Source organism: Fusarium phalaenopsidis, assembly GCF_050370095.1.
Source record: "Fusarium phalaenopsidis strain FUZ10S chromosome Unknown contig_32278, whole genome shotgun sequence".
NCBI classification, from domain to species: Eukaryota; Fungi; Ascomycota; class Sordariomycetes; order Hypocreales; family Nectriaceae; genus Fusarium; species Fusarium phalaenopsidis.
This window is the reverse complement of record NW_028145417.1, coordinates 1169300-1191289: the sequence shown is the minus strand read 5'-3', so window position 1 is coordinate 1191289 and position 21990 is coordinate 1169300. Positions and strand designations below refer to the sequence as shown.

At 54.6% G+C, this 21990-nt stretch overlaps 6 protein-coding genes across 6 annotated transcripts; 3 read left to right on the top strand and 3 right to left on the bottom strand.

Moving 5' to 3' along the window:
• Positions 1-1726: 1726 nt before the first annotated feature.
• On the top strand, positions 1727-5487 carry LRP88_00978 (SH3 domain-containing protein; the record flags this gene model as incomplete). The annotated part of the gene is made up of 6 exons (XM_083237679.1): positions 1727-1754; positions 2209-2993; positions 3042-3480; positions 3537-3610; positions 3663-5372; positions 5425-5487. The coding sequence occupies 6 exons, from the start codon at positions 1727-1729 to the stop codon at positions 5485-5487; spliced, it is 3099 nt and encodes a 1032-aa protein (XP_083106184.1).
• A 2217-nt stretch (positions 5488-7704) lies between these two features.
• LRP88_00977 (Mpv17/PMP22 family protein) lies at positions 7705-8843 on the top strand (the record flags this gene model as incomplete). The annotated part of the gene is made up of 3 exons (XM_083237678.1): positions 7705-7902; positions 7990-8265; positions 8463-8843. The coding sequence occupies 3 exons, from the start codon at positions 7705-7707 to the stop codon at positions 8841-8843; spliced, it is 855 nt and encodes a 284-aa protein (XP_083106183.1).
• An 823-nt stretch (positions 8844-9666) lies between these two features.
• LRP88_00976 (ESCRT-II subunit protein SNF8) lies at positions 9667-10458 on the bottom strand (the record flags this gene model as incomplete). Its single annotated transcript, XM_083237677.1, has 1 exon — positions 9667-10458. The coding sequence occupies one exon, from the start codon at positions 10456-10458 to the stop codon at positions 9667-9669; it is 792 nt and encodes a 263-aa protein (XP_083106182.1).
• A 1445-nt stretch (positions 10459-11903) lies between these two features.
• Positions 11904-13400, bottom strand: LRP88_00975 (uncharacterized protein; the record flags this gene model as incomplete). Its single annotated transcript, XM_083237676.1, has 4 exons — positions 11904-11996; positions 12049-13140; positions 13198-13256; positions 13343-13400. 4 exons carry the CDS (start codon positions 13398-13400, stop codon positions 11904-11906), a joined length of 1302 nt encoding a protein of 433 aa, XP_083106181.1.
• A 781-nt stretch (positions 13401-14181) lies between these two features.
• On the top strand, positions 14182-16370 carry LRP88_00974 (glutamate--tRNA ligase MSE1; the record flags this gene model as incomplete). The annotated part of the gene is made up of 5 exons (XM_083237675.1): positions 14182-14649; positions 14703-14813; positions 14865-15254; positions 15311-15568; positions 15621-16370. The coding sequence occupies 5 exons, from the start codon at positions 14182-14184 to the stop codon at positions 16368-16370; spliced, it is 1977 nt and encodes a 658-aa protein (XP_083106180.1).
• Positions 16371-16905: 535 nt separating this feature from the next.
• Positions 16906-18731, bottom strand: LRP88_00973 (uncharacterized protein; the record flags this gene model as incomplete). The annotated part of the gene is made up of 6 exons (XM_083237674.1): positions 16906-16926; positions 16984-17832; positions 17882-18043; positions 18093-18428; positions 18500-18649; positions 18717-18731. 6 exons carry the CDS (start codon positions 18729-18731, stop codon positions 16906-16908), a joined length of 1533 nt encoding a protein of 510 aa, XP_083106179.1.
• Positions 18732-21990: the final 3259 nt, after the last annotated feature.

Here is a 21990-nt window from a genome sequence, read left to right as displayed (position 1 = left end):
CCAATCAAAACAGACAGAGACCTTACTTCCCCTGACAGGGACCCATCACTGCTTTGGTCGTTTCAGCATTTCCCAGGGTCAAGGCGCGGGTGCCCTGGGCGGTTCCCCGGGCGCGTTAGGGCCAAAGTTTACAAGCTCCTGGAACCGCTAGGCATTGGAGGCTGTCCAGGGGTTTTAATGGGCTACAGGACACGAGATTCCAGAAGGAACGCGACGCGCGGGATGGAATATCAGGTTGTGTGTAGCGGTGAGTTGCTTGCTTTCTTTTGACATGAAACTATGGCCATCAGAGCGCAATGGGGTGAGGCTGGGACGGGTATAGTGTCAGATGCATGGCGTTACACAGGGCATGCGCAAGAGTAGAGCCGACATGATGGAACTCAATCGACTTGCCTCTCCATCGTCGCTGTCACCTTTTTTCTCTTGCATTGACCGTCCCTTATTGTCATTGGTTTTGCAGGGAGACTACAAACAGCCAGACTCAGATATAGCTTTAGTAGAAAACGCCATCTGGCCCCCTGCTGTTGGAATTCGCTGTTTGGCGTCTGTCACTTTTTTTCCTTCTTTTTTCCCCCTTCGCTCGACCAACTCTTGACCCTCACATCATCCCAACTTTACCTACGCGCGCGCACTGCTCTCTTTTCTTGCCCAGTTCAATGGCCTGACCGACTTAGCGGCCCGGCCTCCACTTTCGTTTCCCATCTTTTTTTTTTTTTTTTTTTTTTTTTTTTTTTTCGATTTTTCCTTATCAAAAAAAAAGTCTGGAAGGAGCCGTTTTGACGTTGACAATTGAAACGGCGCCGCCTGACAATCCCTCCCCTCCCGCACCGGTAGTGCTACTCCATCATCCATCGGTACCTGGCCTTGATTTGAAGAGAGCGGAGAGCCCGAAGCGAGACAACAGAGGGGGGGATTTGCAAGGCGCAGGAAGCGACTCAAATAGGACAAGACGAACAAGAGAGGCTTATCCGTCAATCCTTCTGCCGCTCACTGCTTGCTCTTCTCAGCTCAGCACAGCACAGCACAACATCAACGAACGAGCCACCCTTGCTCAGTAGTGTGCCAGCGCCAACGGTGGAGTCTCCAGGGAACCAAATCAATCAATCCCTTTCTATCCAGCGCCGCCAGCCCAGGGCCCGCCACGAAACGAAACTTGGGCCATAGGCCGCCCGACGCCAACTCATTCTGCTTCCTCACACGGGACACGGGGTGCAAGTCAAGACACACGGACCCGGGGAGCAAAGATCGTCGTCACTCCCTCTCTCACTCTCCAGTTTTTCTCGAGCCGTCGGTCCCCCAAACACGTTCCGCGCCTCTTCAGGATACGTAGGCAGATTCATGTTGGACGATCCCGTGGCTGGCCACCGGGCACCGACGAGCGCAGCGCAACGCGAACGACACCGAGTACGACTGCTACGACGACCAAGCTGATATCCAACATCTGAGGCGGAAAAGCAAGCAAGGAAGACAAGCAAACAGAACCTTGGCGACACTGACCAACAGTGCGAACAAGGCTCAGGGTTCGGGTCTCCAGCAACCAGCAAAGCAAAGAAAAAAATCGGCCCCCAAGACAAGCCTCCATCGAATTAAAAAAAGATACAGACGGCAAGAGAGGCGCGGCGCTTCTCCAAACCAGGGGCTCGCAAAAAAGCCATCGCTGTGTGTCTTGTGCCTCGTGGGTCGTTCGTGGCTTTGACGGCCACGCCCGTCCTCCTCGCCCGTCACCATGACACGACCAACCATTGTTCGAGCCGGTATGTCCCTATTCGTGTCTTGCTCTGTTCTGTCCTGTTTCTGTTCCTGAGGTGTGGATGAGAGATGCGCTGGTGTTTTCGCAGCGCCTCACTACTCCTCATCCTGATTCCGTCCCTGTTACACTTTCCTCTCCCCTTTACATCTACACTTGGTCCCCAGTTCTACACCCCCCGAAATCTCGACTGTCGAAAGTATCCCTATCTTAGGTATCCTTCTTTGATTACGCTTCTCTTGCCTACGTTTCATCTTACCCTTGCCAACCCCTGCCCACCGACTGCCATCCAAGCTCCCTGGGCTTCCTCTCGCTCGGGGGCTGATGCATGTCACGATACCTCCATTCCAACCTCCCGACTTTGACCTTCTTTTTTGTTCTTTTTGCATTTCCACGCTTCGTCCGCAAAACGCTCTTTGACAGGGTGAACTAACGTTTGCGACCGCTTTGCGACCCTGTAGATACCATCGATCTCCAAGACCACCACGCTCCATCCGCTCAGGACCATTCCAAGAGTGCTCGCACCATCACCTCCCCCAACTCCCTCTCGCCCCACCAGGCCGAGACCATTCGTGAAGTTATCAGCGATACCGTCGACGAAGAGCGCCGTTCCCCGCGCGTCTCGTGGGAAAACGGCAACGGCATTGACGATATTCACCGGTTCGCCGACGACCTCGTCGCCGGTCCCACGGGATCCAGCTCAAACTCCAACTCTCGCCTCCGAGGCGCTGCTGACGACGACGACGATATCAACGGAAAGATGGTGCAGGAGGATGCGCTGGCCATTGCGCAGAACGGAGGCATCTCGTCCTCGGACGAGGGTGACCTCGACGGCGACGCTGACGACCTCGACGATGACATGATGGACAAGATCTCGAGTTCTCCCTCGATTGAAGATGGTGGGTGCAGCCCCGTCATTGCCCCTCGGGCATGGCCGCGTCGAATTTCTTCTCTACCCGGCTCGCTACGGAGTAGTTCTCCCACTCCCTCTGGTTCAAGTGTCATCAGGGTCTGTTCGCCATACCCTGAGCCTCTCAGCTATACACCCAGCCCCGGCAAGCTTGCCCAGCTGCCGCGAGCACTACCCGCAACAATCCAGAATCATCGTCTTCGGGGTGAGTATACCGACCGCGACAACGATGCCGACGAAACCGACTCCGATCCCGAAACCGATACGAGCTTCGATTCCATCACAGCCGAGTTTCACGAAACACCTGAAGATGAGAAAGAAAGGCGTGGGATGGAGGTTCAGAAAGAGGTGGGGAGAGCAAAATCCGACATTCACGAAGGCTAGCACCCTTCTTCTGAAGGATCAAGCATAAGGAGACGGATCACTGTATCGGTAAACAGGGAGCAGGACATATTCTATGACTGCAAGTCAGTCTTGAATCTTTCGGACACGAGCGACGAAGAAACTCACAAGCAGGAAAACGAGCACGACGATGATTTCGACAACTACGACCTTTCCCTGACCGTTCCCTACGAAGAATCATACGAAGACGATGACTCTTCCCTCTCCCTCCCCAGCGATCCAAGCTATGTTGATTCTGGTTGGGCGACAGAATGCTTACAAGAAACAGAGGACATCGATTTCGAGTTCGTTTATGCTCTCCATACGTTCGTGGCCACGGTCGAGGGCCAGGCGAATGCCACCAAAGGCGATACCATGGTTCTGCTAGATGACAGCAACAGCTACTGGTGGCTGGTCAGAGTTGTCAAGGACAGTAGTATTGGTAGGTTTTGTACCAAGATGGGCTGGGCTGGGCTAGAGGCTGACCAACCCCCACAGGATATTTGCCTGCGGAACACATCGAGACGCCGACAGAACGATTAGCCCGTTTGAACAAACACAGGAACGTCGATGTATGTGCTTCTCTACCTTTGCAGAGAGCCCTGAAACTGATATTGTTTGCAGCTTTCTGCTACGATGCTAGGAGATCAAACAGACAAGAAGCAACCGACATTCAAGCCGTCTATACGGCTAAGACGGAAAACGGTAACTTTTGCTGCACCGACTTATGTCGACTACTCAGACTTTGACGACTACTCAACCGACGAGGAAGATCTGGATGATCTATTTGGTCAATCAACAACTAAATCCACCCAGCAACAAGAACAGAAGAAGGATACCCAGCAGGCAACGACAATATCAGTCGTGGAAGACGACGACTCATCGGAGGAGAGTGCCAAGGTGGAACCGCTCAAGCCTCGCTCCAACGTCAAATTAGTTATTGAGCCTACAAAGGTCGAGACAGTCGAAGAGGAGGATGAGACGAGGAGTAGCGAAGAGATACTCCTGGACAGCAAGCTGGAGGGCCCGAGCAAATCGCGAAACGGCACTGTGAGAAACACAGACTCATTCTACAGAGACGAGACTGTTGAGACCAAGAAGATCACACTGACACCAAACCTTCTGCGGGACGACAACCAGCCTCGGCCATCTCAAGACTCTATCACCAAGGATATCAAATCACGGACAAGCCTGGACAAGATGGATAAGGAGCTCATGTCGGACAAGGAAAAGAAGAAGATCCAGGACAAGGCTCGGAAGGAGAAGGAGAAGAAGCCCAGTGCCATTCGAAGCTTCTTCTCTAGGAAAGACAAGAAGAAGTCGATCGATGATGACGACGAGTCGTTTGGCAAGAGGTCGATGGACATTGTATCGGAATCCCGGGACAGCGAATCGATCGAGGAGGTGTCCTCGCCAGTTCAACGAAACCCGAGCAAGCTCCAGAAGCAGATGCCGCGTACAGAGCCCTCACTGTCACGCAAGAACTCTGTTGGATCACAGGAGCAGTCCTCAACAAGGGAGCTTGCCGCTTACTTGGCTGAGTCCCGGACCAACGACGTGTCCAACGTGCCACCGGCCTCGATGCGGCTCGTGGACCCCGAGACGCAAGAGACACAGGAGCTGCCGTCCAATACTCATGTTGGCGGTGATGTGACCAGAGCACGGTCAGCATCTGCCGCTGCACAGCACGATGATACCAAGGCGTTGGCCAAGGCACTTGGCCGTAGTGCCAGCACAGGAACACAACCTAGAACGGCCAGGACAGTCAAGCCCCGACCATTGACGGATCTGGATGAGCTGGAAAGCTCAGAAGACGATTATGCCTCCGAGCCTGAAGCACAACCGACGCAAGAGCCGGCTAAGGAGCAGAAGGCTGAAGGGGCTGGTCTACGGCCACAGCTCCCAGGGGCGTTCCCTGATAGCTTTGAGGCTGCGCCAGGCCAGAACTCGGCGGCGGCGGCAGCCATAAGCAAGGAGCAACAGCAGGATCGTCTGTCAGAATCACCGGTGCATGTGTCACCCGTCAACGTCACGCGGCCCCCAGCCCTGGAGATTGACACATCGTCTCAGGAAGGCCGGTCGTCATCTGAAGTGCCGTCACCAGAGCTCATGCCTGGAGCCGACACTCCCAAGGACAGCAGCTCTACAAGGAGTAACAAGGAGGCTGGTTGGGATGACGAGAAGCTACGGGCATTCTTTGATGACGGCGAGCATGTTCGGGATCTCCTCATGGTTGTGTACGACAAGACGGACGTCGCACCAGCGGGCAAGGACCATCCGGTGGTGAGCGGGCTGTTTAGGGAGCAGAACGCCAAGTTGGCAGAGATTACGACTGTGAGTATCTTCAGGCGACGTTGTCACATTTCGAATACTAACAACTGTATAGCAACTCGACAATATGCTTGGAGACTGGTTGGCGAGAAAGCAACGACTTCGGGGCACGCTATAGGCTGGCGGCAAGACACGAGAGGGAGCGAAATCGGAAGCTCGAGCTTCAATGGAATGACCAGGAGTCTATGCTATGGCTCGATATGAGAGCGTCATCTGTTTCTTTTTCATTTTTTTTTCTTGGTTCACTTCACGACTTGATCATCTTGGGAAGTAGGGCTGCGGGTTCTGGACATGCCCATCAAGGCACCCTCTTGTGTTAGGTTATAGGCGGCGGTAGGCGTCTTTAGGAAATGAATGGCCCAGACGCGAGGGAGGATTGCGACGAATTGAATCCTCGGACCTCACCTCTGCGGTGTGTTTGACTGACCGACTGGTTGACTGATTGAATTTCTGAGAAGCTGACGGTGATGTCGCAGTGGTATTGTGGTGCATGAATGTCGTATTGTTGATGCGTCAGGAACCGAGAGAGGGCAAAGGCCCAATCACAAGGGACAAGTTCACGTGAAAGTGGAAGAGATCCTTGACGTCTTTAACCAGCCACTCGCTTTTTTCTCAATGGCTACTCTCTCTTGATGGGCGCCCTGGCGTCTCGGGACAATTTTCCGAACATGGTAGGTCATGTAAGCAGAGACTCAGACTAGGAGGAGGACGGACACCTCGGTAGTTTCGGGCCTGGAGAAGGGAGTAGCGCGGTGCGGGAAGAGGTGTCGGTAAATAAAGAGAGGAGGAGGAGGGAGGAGATGTATGAAATATTAGGTTAGGTGCCGAGGGATGAACCGATGGAGATTTGGGGGGGGGAGGACGGTAGAGGAGGGAGGGGATGATGGCCTCAAAGTTGTGGCTGCTGATTGTCGAGAAAGAAGCTTCCGTCACGAGTGTGCCGAAGCGAGCTGCAGAGATGAAGCTGGCTCCAGCACGTCCAGCGCATCTCTGCAGGACGAGTGATTGGCCCTGAATTCGAGGAGCAGACCGCGGTACTTGTTGATTTGAATGTTATGTTATGACCTGCGTAGCTCGACGGCCTGTGGAGCCCTGGGCCGGGGGGGGAATTGGCTGGGCTGGGCTGAGCTGAGCTGAAGCTGGGGCCATCCAGGGGCAAACACGCCAAACCTCGCTCGTCTCGGGCTCATGATTGGCCGTAGCCAGGCGGGCCGAGGTCCTGTCCGGGTTGTGTCTGGCGCGCCATGGGTTGTAGCAACCAGGTACACTCGGTGGGGGATTGCGCTAGAGAAGTACATCATCGCTACCTCGTGTCCCCAGCCACCTTGCTTTCCCATTTCCAGAGGTCGACCCCTGTACTGCAGCCAGCTCCCCAGAGAAGGAGTGAGCTGAGCTCCTGTTCTGCTCTGCTCCTCAGTCTTTCTCTCATCTCATCTCCTTCGCTCGCTTCTCTCGCCCGCCGCCGCCCGTGAGTCGCCCACGTCCACGCCCCCCAGACCCAGCCCAGACCCAGGCAATCCAAATCAACACCAGCCAGCTCCAACTACCTACACGACCTCGTCGTCGCCAACTCCACTCCTCACCTCCCCCATCTTGCCATCTTCATCATCATCACGGCGCCTGTAAGTACATGATGCACTTTTTTTTTTTTTATGTCGGCTGCTTGTCCATGGCTTACCCTGGACTGGCGGTCCTCGCCCCGTCCCTTGGCCCCAAGTAAACAACATCATCATCATCCTTCATCATCGACCTCTCCTTCCCCTTCCTGATCCCTCTGGCGTTATCCCGTCAAAGGGTAAACAAACCCATTGGCCCATCATCTTGGAGAGCCTCAATTGGCTCTGACCCACCCCCATCTCACCTCTCAGCGCCCTCTCGACCGTCTTGTTGGGGCTCCCAGGTCTCGTCGTCCGTGTCCTGATGGTGTTGAGAGCCTCTACTCCTCCGTCCTTGCCACCAACATCGACTGTCAACCCTCGCACCCCACCGTGGCCGCCCTCCGTGCCGAACCAACGATACTGACGAGCCAGGTCACGTCTCTCCCGCGCGTGTTTTCCCTCTCCCGTTCCCGTTGATGACGACGCCGCCGCCGCGTTGACTCCGACGACTATATCTGACGAGGACGACAACGACGCCGACGCCGACCAAGACGAGACGCCGCGCGCAAAGAAACGAGTCGATTCGAGTATAGCATCTTTCAAACTGGAGGAACCTGAACCGAGACCGCCAAAGACGTTATCGCTAGTTCGATCCCGATCCTACCTCCCTCCCGAGACGCGATTCCTATTTATCACCCCACTCAACATCACCGACGACGCATTGAGAAACCGCAACCATGGTCGAGTTCAAAAGTGAAACCATGCAGAAGGTGTCGGAAAAGGTGTCCGGCGCCCACGAGAGGGTCGGCGAGTTGCTCGACCAGGCTGAGGCCGGCAAGATCCCCGGCACCAAGGGCCACCACCCCGTCTCTGCTGTTATCGGCACAGCTCTGACCGGTGGTATGGAGAATGCTGGCACCAAGGGCTATCTGGCGGTATGTTGAACCACGGTTCCACGGCCGAATGCTGGCCCAGACGCTTGCGCAAGCCGCGTCCCGAACCCTGACTGACAATGACAGCAGGCCTACATCAAGGAGCTCGAGGCGAACCCTCTGCGCACCAAGATGCTCACCGCAGGCACCCTCGCCAGTGCCCAGGAGCTCATTGCCTCGTGGCTCGCCAAGGACCGCAACAAGCATGGCAACTACTTTACCGCCCGTGTTCCCAAGATGGCCGCGTACGGCGCCCTCGTCAGCGCGCCCCTTGGCCACTTCCTTATCTGGGCGCTCCAGAAGACCTTCAAGGGTCGCACCAGCCTGCGCGCCAAGATTCTGCAGATTCTGGTCAGCAATCTGATTGTAAGTGGCCGATTCCCTTGTCCAGCCGAGATGTTGCGCAGAAGGAGGTGGATTTAAGGGGGAGACACGGCAAAGAGCGTGATTGTATCTGAAAGGCGAAACCAATTCAACAAGAGCAAGGATCTCGCAAGTGGATGGGGATTCAAGCGCATCTCGGGCATGAATCGCGAGATATTAGTAGCTAACAGCCATGACAGATCGCTCCTATCCAGAACAGCGTTTACCTGGTCGCCATGGCCCTCATCGCCGGTGCCCGTACCTACCACCAGGTTCGCGCCACCGTCAAGGTCGGCTTCTGGAAGGTGATGCGCGTTTCGTGGATCACCTCTCCCATCTGCCTTGCCTTTGCGCAGAAGTTCCTTCCGGACCAGCTCTGGATCCCCTTCTTCAACATCGTTTCCTTCATCATTGGTACCTACATCAACACCGTCACCAAGAAGAAGCGCCTCGCAGCCCTCCGCAAGAAGCACTTCGGTGATGATCGCCGAACCGACGACCGCCGGTCTACCGCCGGCATGCCCCCCAACCCTCGGGACGACTACCCTCCCCCTATGGGCGGCCCCAACCCCCCCTACTAAGCGACCAACTGCGAATGCCAATCCGAGCCAAACGAAGCCAAGAAGATGATCACGAAACACAGCTGCCCAGATGTCGAGTTTGAAAGAGGAGGAAATGAAGGGGACGAGACGAGGTGAGCGAGAGAGAGCAGACGAAGGCTTTTTGGCGATTGGGGGCAAAGGACGACAGTCTCAGGCTCGGATAGGTCGCTCGACAAGTATATACCCGAGACACGGGGGGAATTAGGACCAGTTCTCGTCCTACACTCATGCTATTTAACATGTATCTACAAGAGGATATCTGGAGGAGGAAAGATGTGGGGTGGAAGAGTTGAGAAAGTTGTTGTGCGTGTATGTTTGTATGTGCGGGCTGCTGGTTAATGAAACGAACTAGTATTTATCCTCTTTTTTTTTTCTTTAGATGTCGTCCGGCAGTACTGCCTTTCAAGAGCGTCTGTTCTATCTAGGTGTGCAATGACGTCGTCATTCTACGAGGCCGATCTCGGTGGTGATTGCTCTGTCCTGTAATAGCCGTGGTTCATGGCTTGAGACGGGTTTCTAGGTATCCACCGCCTAGGTCCTTCTATTTCTTCAGGTAGTGGTGGTGAATCAGTCCGGTGTTGAGGTGTAGCCCCCAGATATTGCCCAGGGGAGAATGCCGTCGGTGATCGAGTGAGATGTTGAACCGAGGGTTGAGACTGGGCCAGTCAGGGCCGGCGTAACAGCCTTCAGCTCGTTGAAGCGATGCTGAGCTTGGCTGGGTTGTTTCACCCACATGGCTGGCTCGAGAAGTGGTCCTGACCTAAGGACATGTGTATGATGGATGTGATGCTTCACGACAGTCTCATCCTCCCTCCTCGGCACCCCCCGCGTCGGCCATGAAGCCTGGACTCCAGTACTCCCACTCGCCCTTTGTCTGCTTGTCCACCCACAGCATGCCTCCAGCGACGAGATCATCTATGACGGTCTTTGCTCGTGCGCGGTCCCAACCCAGGTTATCACTCAGCATGCCCACGCTCACGTAGCCCAGAACCTGTACTGCCTCAACGACGGCAACCTGATCGTCGTTGAGCTCGCGGGGCACACTCCGAATATATTCTTTGCGACCGACTTTTACAACGGCGTAGGAACCACCGAGGGGCGCGAGGGTCTGCACGGCGCGGCGGACGTCGTCATCGGCTATGGGGTCTGCACCATCCATGCGACCAGCAGCAACGCGCTCCCTCAACTCCGCAAGACCGATGAGACCACCATTCTCGCCACGTGTAGCACCACAGACCTCTACAATCCTCACAGCAAGCTCAAAGTAGAAATCATTAACCGTCTTGCCGAGCAACTGCGCCCATATAGAAGACGAGCCCCCGCCTCCTCCCTCCGCGCTGCTGTTGCTGCTCGCGAGGGGATCGACGCCGATGGCGGCGCACATGCGGGCGAACTGGGCGCGAAAGGCTGGGTCGGAGCGGATGTCGCGGGCGTGCGTGTTGGCGAACTGCTGCAAGAGGGAGCGGAAGACGGCGAGCTGGGTCTCGAGGGCTTGGGCGTTGCTGGCGCGGAGGGAGGAGCCGTGTGAGGCGTAGTGGGCGGATGTGAGGCGGGAGCGGTCGAAGGCGGCGAGGCCGACGCCCTTGCGGGACATGGTGGGCGGTTGGTGAGAGGGGAAGTTGTGTTGTAGGTTTGTGGTTGAAGTTGGAGGCTGGAGGCGATCTTGTGATTGCGTCAGTTGGCGGAGGGTGGGGGTCGATGTTGTTCGGCTCCGAAAGTGGTATATCTGATCCAGGTGAGGTTGGCTTATAACCTGCTTTTATAAAGAAAGATTAATGATGCACGTTTGAAGAAGACAACCTTATTCATAATGCTCTTGAATAGATACCTAAATGGTTCTCCGCTGCCTGGAGTAAGTGCCGAGTGACTATGCTTCTGGGTTTGGTATCCGGAATCTTAGACGACATGCCAACTTCTTCTAGAGTAGAGATATATGCACTTCGTCCAAGATAAACCTGAGCAACTACACACACAAACACACACACAAGCGTATATATATACATATGCAATACTTCGGGCTATCTGGACTCTTGTTTAGCTGGGATAGCCGTTTCACAGCTTCATTGACGCAGCTTTATCGACTCGCAATGATCCATAATGCCCATTGAGGCAACATCAAACCTCTCAGCAAGAGGAAAAACGTCATGCTTGACAGGTAAATATTGAGCCAAGTGGGAAGATGGGCATCTCTGCCATGGTCAAGCCGGTATCGTTGGCGAGTTGTTGTGCGTCGAAATGAGGCTGAGACCTGCTCGATAAGCTGCCCCCAAGAGCCTCAACTGCAAGGGTAGCAGAAGTGTGAGAGCCTCAGAGTACTAGATGGGAAATAGATCTTCGAATTCGTGCCGATTTACAGGTTGATCGACGCGTAAATCGTCCCCTCCCGTTCGTCCTCTTAGTGTAAGTGATGCTCACCTGTGACATCTAAGCACCTCATACACTCTTGTCAACTTTGGCTACGAATCTGAAACAGCAAATGAATCTTCAAAACGCAATCTCGGTTGTTTCCTAGTCTTTAATGATGGTTAATGCAAGCCAAACTACCCATAGAGGTCTTCTAGTGGCGGAGTCCCCAGAGGGATAGACATCACGTGAACCCTTCTCCCTGTCTTCACCCGTCACCAACGACAATCTTTTGCCTCGACCAGTTCAAATCATTAACAGTCTACGTCAAGTTCTAATGCACATGTTTTCCTATATGCACGGGCATCTATTTTGTCTTTTTCCCCTGCACGGGAACCCTTCACTCATCTTCCGGAGTGAAACCCAGTCCCTTCTTCCGAATCCAAGAGTGGTGATGCGATCCATGGATAATCCTCATCCGTAACAAAAAACACTGGCCATCATCTCTCTGTTTGTCCCCTTTTGAAAAAGATTCCTGGTATCTTTTGGCGCTGTCAGCTCCTTCTAGCCGTCGTGGCTTGAGCCAACCGCCCCTTGATCTTGAAATCGTCGTCACTTCATTAACCCAAGACAGATACTCGCGTCGTCTCTAGGTCTGCGCTGCTCTATGCTCGCTTCGTGCACATGGCTATATGCTTACTGCGTCTGGCACTGCGCTTGGCCATCGCCCATGTCATCGTCGTCGTCCTCCCACTGGTCGCCGAACCGTTCGCCAGCGCTCTCGCCCATCTGTCCCTTGTTAGTTACCAATTCACTTCGTGTCAGGAATACTGGAACTCACCTTTTCGATGTCGGCGTCGTCTTCGTACTCAACGTCATCAACCTCTTCGGCTTCAATGTCCTTGGGGGCAGCAGGGAGCATCTTCTGCAGGGCCTCATACGCCGCATCGTCCTTCAGCCAACCGTCCTCAGGGAACTCAACCTTGACAATCAGGTAGAGGTCACCCTTGGCATCACCTCGCTTCATGGGCATACCCTCGCCGGGCACCTTGAGGATGTCGCCGGGCCGCAGGATCTTGCCTCGCGGCCTCTCGATGCGGATGCCTCGGCCGTCGAGGTGCTTGAGCACTGTCCGCGAGAAGCCCGATAGAGCCTCGCCCAGCGTCACAGTCAACTCGGCCGACAGATCGTGGCCGATACGGTTGAAGACGTCATGTGGTTCCTCGACCAGAGTGAAGACAATATCTCCAGGGGTCTGGTCCGGGTACTGGTCGGCCTCACCTTCAAGGACGATGCGCTCGCCCTGCATGGAACCTCGAGGGATGTAGATCTCGAGGACCTTCTTCTCCTGGGTCGTCCGCTTGCCCTTGCACTTCTTGCAGCGGTCCTTCTCCTTGAAGACCTGGCCGGCGCCCTGGCAGTGGTCGCACAGCACAGTCTCTCGTCGCATCATGCCGGGGCCGATCTGGCGGAAGGCCTCGACGATACCGTTACCCTTGCAGCGCTCACAGGGCGAAGACTTGGCCTTCTCCTTGCCGCCAGAGCCCTTGCACTGACCGCAGAGAACCTGCTTGTTGGCGGCAAACTTGACAGTCTTGCCGCGGTAGAGCTCCTCCAGCGTCACCTTGTACTCCTGGTCCTCGTCGGGACCTCGTCTTGGGCGGCGGGGGCCGCCAGGACCACCGGGACCGCCAGGGCCTCCGGGGCCCATGCCGAAGCCGAACATCTGGGAGAGGATGTCGTTGAGGTCGACCTCGGGGCCACCGGGGCCGCCGCGGGACTTGTCGAAGGCGGCCATGCCGTGGGCGTCGTAGAGCTCGCGCTTCTGCTCATCGCTGAGAATCTCGTAGGCCTGGGTGACTTCCTTGAACTTGGCTTCGGACTCTTCTCGCTGCTCCTCGGGAACCTTGTCTGGGTGGTACTTGAGGGCGGCCTATTATTGTGATTATTGTTGGTGAGTGTTTAAGACAGTAAATTGGCGACCACGTACCTTGCGGTAAGCCTTCTTGATCTGGTCTGGTGTTGCTGTTCTTTCGATACTCAGAAGCTCTGTAGATTCGAGTCGAGTTAGTCAGGCTGTCGAGCGAGTGGAAAGCAGACATTTTTGCCCGACCAGGATAGCAACAAATACGCACCGTAGAGATCGATCTCCTCAGCGCCCTGAGAGGCGGCGTTGAACGGGTTATCATCCATCTCGTCGCTTGTTTTTCTGGGGTTTGAGTGCAGCAATAGTAATGCAGGATGAAGAATTGGTCGCCCAGAGGTACAGTAGGCAGGCAGCCCGCTTTGTCGATCGGGTCCAGTCCAGTTGGTCCGTCCAACCTAAGAAAATCTTTTGGCGCGGGCGCAAGCAACCTCAGACCAGCGCGGGGTAGACTACAGCAAAGCACAGACAGGCACAGTTAAAAAAAAATAATGAAGGATTTGCAAGAAAACAAGGGGATTGTTTGAAATATAAAATATTTTCTCTCTCTTTGTTCTCGAGGCATAAGCTAAGGCAAGCACCCTTACTAACTACAGTAGGCACCTGCCATCAAAGCCTATTTACACAAGCCCAAAACTTCACATGCGTCATGTCGTTTGACGCCTAATCGCAACATCCATGCTTGCTTGCTTGGCTGCGGCAGCAACACTTGGCCCTCAAGCAAGAATAGGGGTTGGGAGCTATTGCAAACAAATTTGAATATTCTTCCAATATTCATCAGTATCATGTAGCAAACAAGACTCGTGTCTCTTTAAATAGCAACGTAATATCAACGGTTCTCCCCACAATGCCTTCAGATTCTCGATAAGAAAAGTACAAGTTCTTATCGCCCCTTCCTTATCAACGCGATTCATGCCACATGTGGCGCACCACCTCTTCAATGCACCGCCCCAACTTCCCGAACTCATGAGGAAAGCCCTCCCGTCTACTTGACCTCACACCCCGGCTAAGTAAGGTTCCAGTTGTCATGAGCGCCTCGCCCTTGACATCATGATACCTTCGGCAGGCCGTTCAGCACGGCTATCAAGACGCATCTCACAGGTTCAATGGCTTCACCGGCCGTTGCCAGTTCGTCGGGCTTTTACGACTTCGCTCATCCCACAACATGATCCTAAAGACCCTGCCGAAAAAGTGAAACCAGAGGATTCAACCACTCAGCCCCATCTTGAACAGAAACTTGCACAATCAGGTAGAGAAGCAAAGGCCAATGGAAGGGTATCGAGGCTGGCTGCTTTGAAGAAGCGTGGCCGAGGTGACCAGGCTAAGAGTGACAACACTCAGACCGAACAACGATACATCCTCGGACAGTCTGCAGACAAGCCAATTCGAACTCGCTTTGCGCCATCTCCTACTGGCTATTTGCATCTGGGATCTCTGAGGACGGCTCTGTTTAATAATCTAGTGGCTAAGGCGACAAAGGGGGGTGAGTTCATCATACGGATTGAGGATACCGATCAGGTGAGAGCCCTAGTCTTTCACCTCTCCTACACTGTTGCTGATTCAGTGCCAAGAACCGTCTAGTACCCAACGCTGAGGAGCGCGTCTTCAAAGACCTCGAATGGGCTGGTCTCTCCTGGACTGAAGGCCCCGACAAGGGAGGTCCCTATGCTCCATATCGTCAGGTAGCTAATCCCCTCTCCTACTGCATTGTGAAGACTAACACGCCACCCCAGTCAGAGCGCCTTGACATCTATAAAGAGCATGTCAAGACACTAGTAGACAGCGGTTCAGCCTACCGCTGCTTCTGCAACTCTGAAGTCCTGGAAGCGCAGAAGCGCGCCCTCCACGACGCCGGCAAGTCCACCGCCTACCCGGGGACATGCCGCTCCATCCCCCGTTCCGAGTCGGACGCCCGGGCCGCGGCCGGCGAAGATCACGTTGTTCGTCTCGATTCGGGTCGGTTCGGCACGCCTGGGTTCAAGGACGCCATCTACGGGCCCTTCCAGAAGAAGGAGCCCGAGGAGGATTTTGTTCTCATGAAGACTGATGGGTATCCTACGTATCATCTTGCAAACGTGGTGGATGACCATCTCATGAAGATCACCCATGTTATCCGTGGCGAGGTGAGTGTCCCCTTTTACTACAAGTTGAAAAGCATTTTATGACTTACACGCCCCAGGAATGGCTCATTTCCACACCAAAGCATCTGGCTCTCTACGAGGCCTTTGGCTGGAAGCCTCCCACCTTTGCCCATCTGGGTCTCCTCATCAGCAATGATGGCTCAAAGCTCAGCAAGCGCAACGACAGCGTTAACCTCTCAACGTACATAGACCAGAAGATTTTCCCCATGGCTCTCCAGGCCTGGCTCGCCAACCTGGGTGCCTCGTTCAAGAGGGGGGCTTTGACGCCGCGAACCCTCGACGATGTCGCCGAAGCTGTGCGTTTAGTTCAGCCCTCTTGTCTATGCAACTCACTAACGCTTGTCACAGTTGACCTTCAAGTTCACCCGTGGCGGCATCAAGCTCAATCCCCAGAAGCTCGACTTCTTCCAGCACGAGTACCGCAACCTCCTCTTCAAGACTCCCCTAGCAGAGCAGACGCCACGTGAGCAAGCCCTCATTCGGGAGAATCTCCTCAAGCCCCTCGTCGACGAGGTCCTCGCCCTTACTGCCTCATCCGTGTCCGACCCCATCGGATACAAGCCTATCCAACCCCGCGGCACCTCCCTTATCTGGCCCGCCCCCCTATCCCCCGTCCCGGCCATGCTCTCCGAAGATTCCCAGCAGCCGTACACCTTTGAGGTTCTTTCTCAGGAGACCGCCCGCTTCGGCAGCGCCGCCGAGATAGCTCGCCAACTTCCCTATTTCTTCTGGCGTCCTCCCCCGGCCGTCTACCGTGCTGCTCTGGCCTCCGACCCTATCCGTCATGACTTACTTCACCTCGTCAACGACACTGTCAATGGATCGCTCGACGCATGGGAACTGGTTCTCGATCATCTCCTGGAGCGTGTACCCTCGGACCAGGCGCCCGATCTGCATGCCATCCTCCGTCTCATCGCCATAGGCAGCCCGCACGCCGTCGGCAAGACGTCTCGCATACTATTCAGCGTGCTAGGCCAGGAGGAGTGGCGTTCCCGTACCGCCGTTGTGCGTAAGCTACTCGATGAGTTGGACCAGGGCGGGGAGGACCTTCGTCAGACATGGTTGAACCAATCTGCCAATCTAACACCCGCCGCCTAGATATAGCTCTACAATCCGTACGCGTGTAGATATCTCTTGGAACGTTACCACGATTGTCTTGTATCATACTGTAGCATCACGCATGTACTATACCACTCAAAAGTCATCAAGTTTTGGATAGATACAAGTTGAGCGAAATATGAAAATATTCATTCTCTTGGAACAAGAATTGAACAAGAAAACGTCATAACGTCATGATTGATAATCGAGACAATGAAATCCCAACACACTAGGGCTTTTTCCTTCCTGTTCTTTGCTCAGCTCCCCCAAAAATCAACCATTAGATAGTCATCCCATGACCCCTATACTCCGATTCCTCTCTAACAATGAAATCCTAGGTATGCTCCGATTGCTCATGACATGCCTCCGACATAAATACAAGATTAAAATAATGACAAGATGGTCAGAAGAAATAGAAAAGAAAAGACAAGAGATCCGTCCCGTTGAGGATAGATGTAGTCCACCCACGAATCATGAGTTCGTGGGATGAATGGGTAATGTCCAAAATGCAGATGCGCGCTGTTGGGGTATATGTCTAAGTCTCAAAGATCCAAATCTGCGTCAAGGGTTAGCCATCTGCTCAAGTAGGTATCCAGGGATAATCTTCACATACCTCCATCTTTCCAGTCTCCGTTCGTTGCTTCTTCGCCTCATCCCTGACGGCATCAATCACCATCTCGAGGTCGTCCTGGTCACCCATGGTGATCATGTCACCGTTGGGCGCATCTTCATCCTTGACCTTGATCTTGAACCGACGTCGAAGGTTGAACTTGTCACGGACCTTCTCAACTAGGGTTGAGAACTCGGCATTGGGAGAGATCATGATGAGCTTGACTTCGTCGGCATGGACCTTGACTCGGATCTTGGTCATCTCTGGTCGGCGGCGGCCAGATACAGACCCGGGGCCACGGCGGGCACCACCCACCATCTCAAAGTCGCCTTCGTTGATTGAACCATCGTAGTCTGAGCCGTCATCCTCATCCGAGTATCGCCGTTGCCTCTGTCGTCTGCTACCAGCTGATCCCCTTGAGTTGCGCGAACCGCCTGGTCCCTGATACATGTCGTAGACTTCGCCAGGGAAGCTTTCCTGCTCGGGGATTTGCCTAGGTCTCATTTGCAGAGGCTGAGGATCCCTCTGCATGGGCCTGACAGAGTTGATCGAGGCAGACCTCGTGGGTGTCGGTCGTGAACGGCCGTCAGGGGGCGAAGCTGCCTTCTCGTAGCGGCGGTTCGGCTCGGCCTGTTGGATGTTGAGTTTAGCCAACTGAGGCTTCTGACCGCGCACGGAGGCACCACGCGTTGGGCGCTCGTTCTCGGGCGGGGGTGTTGGCGGAAATACATTTCGGTTGGCTGGTGGTTCAGATTGTTGCCTTCTTGATTGAAGGCCGGGCTTGACGAGGTTTGTGGCGGCAAAAGAGATGTTGTCGGCGGGTCTGTCATCCTTGACTTCGAACTTGCCGGCCTGTAGTTGTGAGCATGATGATCGTGCATGGAGTTGCAGGGTGACTTACATTCTTGATCTCAGAGCCGGCAAAGCCGGTAAAGGCATTAGAACGATCCGAGGCGGCAACGAGTCTAGCCTTGCCGAGATAGTCCTTGGTCTTGAGGTTTCGTACCTTGGCTTCGTTGGGCCTGTACACAACTCCTACGGGAATGGAGAAGACAGTGTAGCCCTAGATTGGTCAGTCAATGGTCCAATAGTTCCATATGGAATTCACAAACCTCTGCCTGTTCGCGAATAGCCTCATCAATCACATTGTGGTCCTCCACAACCTTCTCCTTGACAGCGTATGCAAGATCCTGCATGCCGGCTTCCGTTTGCTGCAGATAGATGTAGCACAGGCCACGGTTGAAGAGGACTTCGCAAGAGTAGAGCTTGAAGAGGAGACCAAGCTGGGCGTAGTCGATCATGGCATTGCCGCGGAGGTAGAGTAGGGTATCGTTGAAGTTCGCAAGAGCCTCTTCGAAGTCGCCGAGGAGGAAATTGGAAACGCCTTGTTGGAAGTAGGCGACGGCGAGGTATTGGTCTAGTCGGATCGCTCGCTGGTAGCTCTCAACCTGTGTGCGCAGTGGTTAGCATGGGAGGAACTTTGCGGTGTGAACTCATCATGAGGTTGATCTGCACTTACAGCCTTCTCGTGCTCGCCAAGGGTGGCGTGGATCACGCCCATGTTGAAGAGGATCTTGCTCGTGTCTCCAATCTTGGAGAACTCGTTGATGGCGTCTTCGAACTCATTGTTGTCGTAGCGGGCTAGGGCCGCAACCCAGGTTTCAATTTCCTGTTGCGAGCAGTCAAGTCAGTGGACTGACCTTGAGGCCATCCGCGGTCTAAGAGAAGAGGCGTACCTGTTTCAACGACATGGCTGTCGCTGCAGGGCAATAGGTGCCACAGCAGATGGGATCCCAGAGTTGTATAGAGGTGAATAGTGAAAAGGTGCCGTGTCTTCAAGGCAGCTCCGGAAGGGGATCTCGGTGGTAGAAAAAGAGGAATGGTGATGGAAGGGAGCAAGATGGGGGGCTTGGGTAGGGCGCTTAAACAGTCCGATGAATGAGGGTTGCCCCGACTTATTATTCGGATGGCGGGCGGGCAGCAGTGGGCAGGTACGCCTGTGGCCTGTGGTGTCCCAGCGGGGCAGGCACGCTAGGCACGGTACGGGGGGGCCACGGTCAAGGCCACGGGGGCGTGTGCGGGTGCGAAAGGTTAGGTCTAACGGCACCAGCACAAGGGAACAGGGGGGCAAGGAGCGGTGTTGCCCGTGCCGATGGAGCGAAACGGTTGGTGCCTTTCGCCTGAAGCAAGCAATTGGTTCGCTGCCAATGTCTCGATGGCTTGGCAGCCGGATCAGTGGCGTTGCCCCTAGCAGGACAAGAGTCGAGTCAAGCTAAGCTCGGGGATGAGATTGGGCTTCGGCTGTCTTGTGATGATCGGTGCGAGATTAGATTAGAGTAGGGAGACACGGGTTATTGATTGCTAGGTGATCTGGCAGTCTTTTTTTAACCTGTGCCTGTTGGCTTGGCTTGGATGGCTGTTGTGTAGATGATATTGCTGGTGGTTGGTTGCCAAGCACTTATATCCGGCCTCTGTGGTGCTGTGCAGTGCAATGCCCAACAGAGCTGAGAGATCAAGTGTCGATCTGATACTGAGAGAGAAGAGGTTGCAGGTGGTTAGGCATATCGAGGAGGCTGATGAAACGGGCCAGCTGGTCAATTATATTGCTCATGGAAACAACGGGGCGAGTGCGCAGTCTGGCGATGCTCCAAGTCGGCCACGCAAAGGGTCGGTGTAAGTGGGATGTTTCTCTGCCCGTCTTCGATGCTAATGCAGGGAATGGAATCGCATTTCACAAGAATCGGAGCCACGCGAGTCGTCGATTATCGACGACAAGACGAGCCAAGAACTGATGGTCTGGTGATGGACGTGATTTAATGCAGCAGGGCCAGAGATGCCATGTCGTGCGCAAGATGGTGAGTGGCTGACGGGGCTAGAGCCAGCGCGTAGAGGCGATTCGAATTGGTCGTGAAGTTGGCCCGTCACACAGACCCGGCTTACTGCTGCGTACCTCACCTCCATACTACTGAGAGAATACGTAGTAGGGCCCTACTCTACAGCCACCTCCTGCCGGCGGGTCAGGGGGATGTGCAGCAGGGGTTTTACACGTTTTTCTCTCCCTCTCTCGCGCTGCCGTGTCTCACGGATCTCCAATGACACTTCAAGTGCATGCTTTAGACGTTTGATGTGCAACGTCTGATCGACCACCAGCCTGATGCAGCAAAAGCATTGTCTTCTTTCTTACCGGACCAGGTTTGAGCTGATCTCGGACTCCCCGTTACTCCAAGGCTCTGTTCCGTGAGTTCTATCTCTTGACTATCCGTCGTCTATCTGCCGCCGTCACCCTAGCAATCTAAGGTGTGATGTGACGGACAAATATAGATGTGATATAGGCCTCGCTCGGATAACTAGGTGGTTTAGCTACCATCCACGATTACTCCCCCTCCTCCCCGATCGAACCACTGCACTCTTCAGCCTCGTCAGATGCCTTTCCAGAATCGAACGGTGTGATGCGAACTCTGATCGGTTTCTCTGCCCTGAGCCGGGGGTTTTTGCGTGGGAGGCCGAGCGCTCTTCACACCTGCTGCAGCGACTGTCACAGGTGTTGCTAAGTCCCCGCCGGGTGCTCTGATTGGGCAACTGCCCCCCGTTCAGGGTCCTGGGATCGCTGGAGCCCTTGGCCGACCCACCCCTCGGCGCCTATCTGAGCAGCTTCACCGGGCAGGAATGGATCCATTCCCTTTCTCGAGCTCCATCTCCATCCATCCCATGGATGCCAGATGCACTCTCCGCCATTTGTGCATAACATCGAAGACCACAGACCCTGTCCACCCCAGCCACGAGGCTGATAGGCCGTGGGAGACGGCCAACGACATCCACGCCGTCGGCGTCGAATGACGTGTGCGCACCCGTCCATCCCAAGGCAGACCTCTAAGCGCCGTGATGGAGCTGGCATGACGAGATTTGCGTGACGGCCCCCGCAGGATGCTAGAGCAACTCTATCGATGCATTGCGTCTTGGAGGGCAGCCACTTTCCTCGATTGAGGCTTTCCAAGTCTTCGGATCCCAAGGGAAGGGCACGCACGGGATGGTGAAAACCTCTTGGAGTGGCCCTTGACTTTTTACCGAGATGCGAGGAGAGTACCTGTGGAGCTTGCGGTGCAGCTGCGGTGGAAGAAGAAGGACAAATTTAGATGTGATGAAATGATCATGCTCAAGCTATGCCTCTTCTTCACCAATAGAGCCGAGATCCAACCCCAGCAACCACCAGAACAAGAACCTCAAGCGATCTTGGCGTCCGGTGCCGAGCTATGGCGGCGGGAAACAGAGGAAGAAACCGGCACCGACAGCTTTTTTGCTGAAATTGATGACGACTTCAACATCGTGGCATCCACGGAGTATGTACGTTTACTCTCTCATTCGCATGGATCCCTCCCATCTTCACCTCGAAAACCTTCCAGCCTATCCCTTGCGACGGTTACCGCCCAGGTCGTGCACTAATGCGCCCACTCAACACGCATCAGACCCAACAGCTGCCCACGAGTCACACACACACTCAAGTTCTTCATCCCATCTCCAAGAGACGTCCCTGTTGGGATTTTTTCCTGCTCTTGCACATGCCAACCAGACTTTGCCTCTTTGTTTAGGGCAAGTCTACCGCCAGATCGGGACCCCCTCCCCCTGGTCATCGTTGGAGGGTGTTGGATAGTCCTGGTAACTGACACGTTTTATCCACCGGCTTGCTCCTGTTCCGGGAGACAGGGGGCACCAGTGAGGGTTACAGCCCAAGACTGGCAAGTTTCCAGATGTCTGGGTGTCCTTCAGGCACCAAGAAACTGGAAACGTTCCAATGCCGGAGATTATCTTAGGGTTAAGCTGTTAGATCTAACCTGCATCGTCGACTTCTAGTCCTGATTGACGACGATGATCTAGTTTCATCAGAGTTCAGGAACCCGCGAGCCAGGAACCAAACTAACCGTCAGACAATCGATTTCTAGAAGATTGCTTAATCAGTTGGCAAGCCAGACTCGACTACAGGTTAACTTTGACAAAGAGGTCCAGCGATACTGG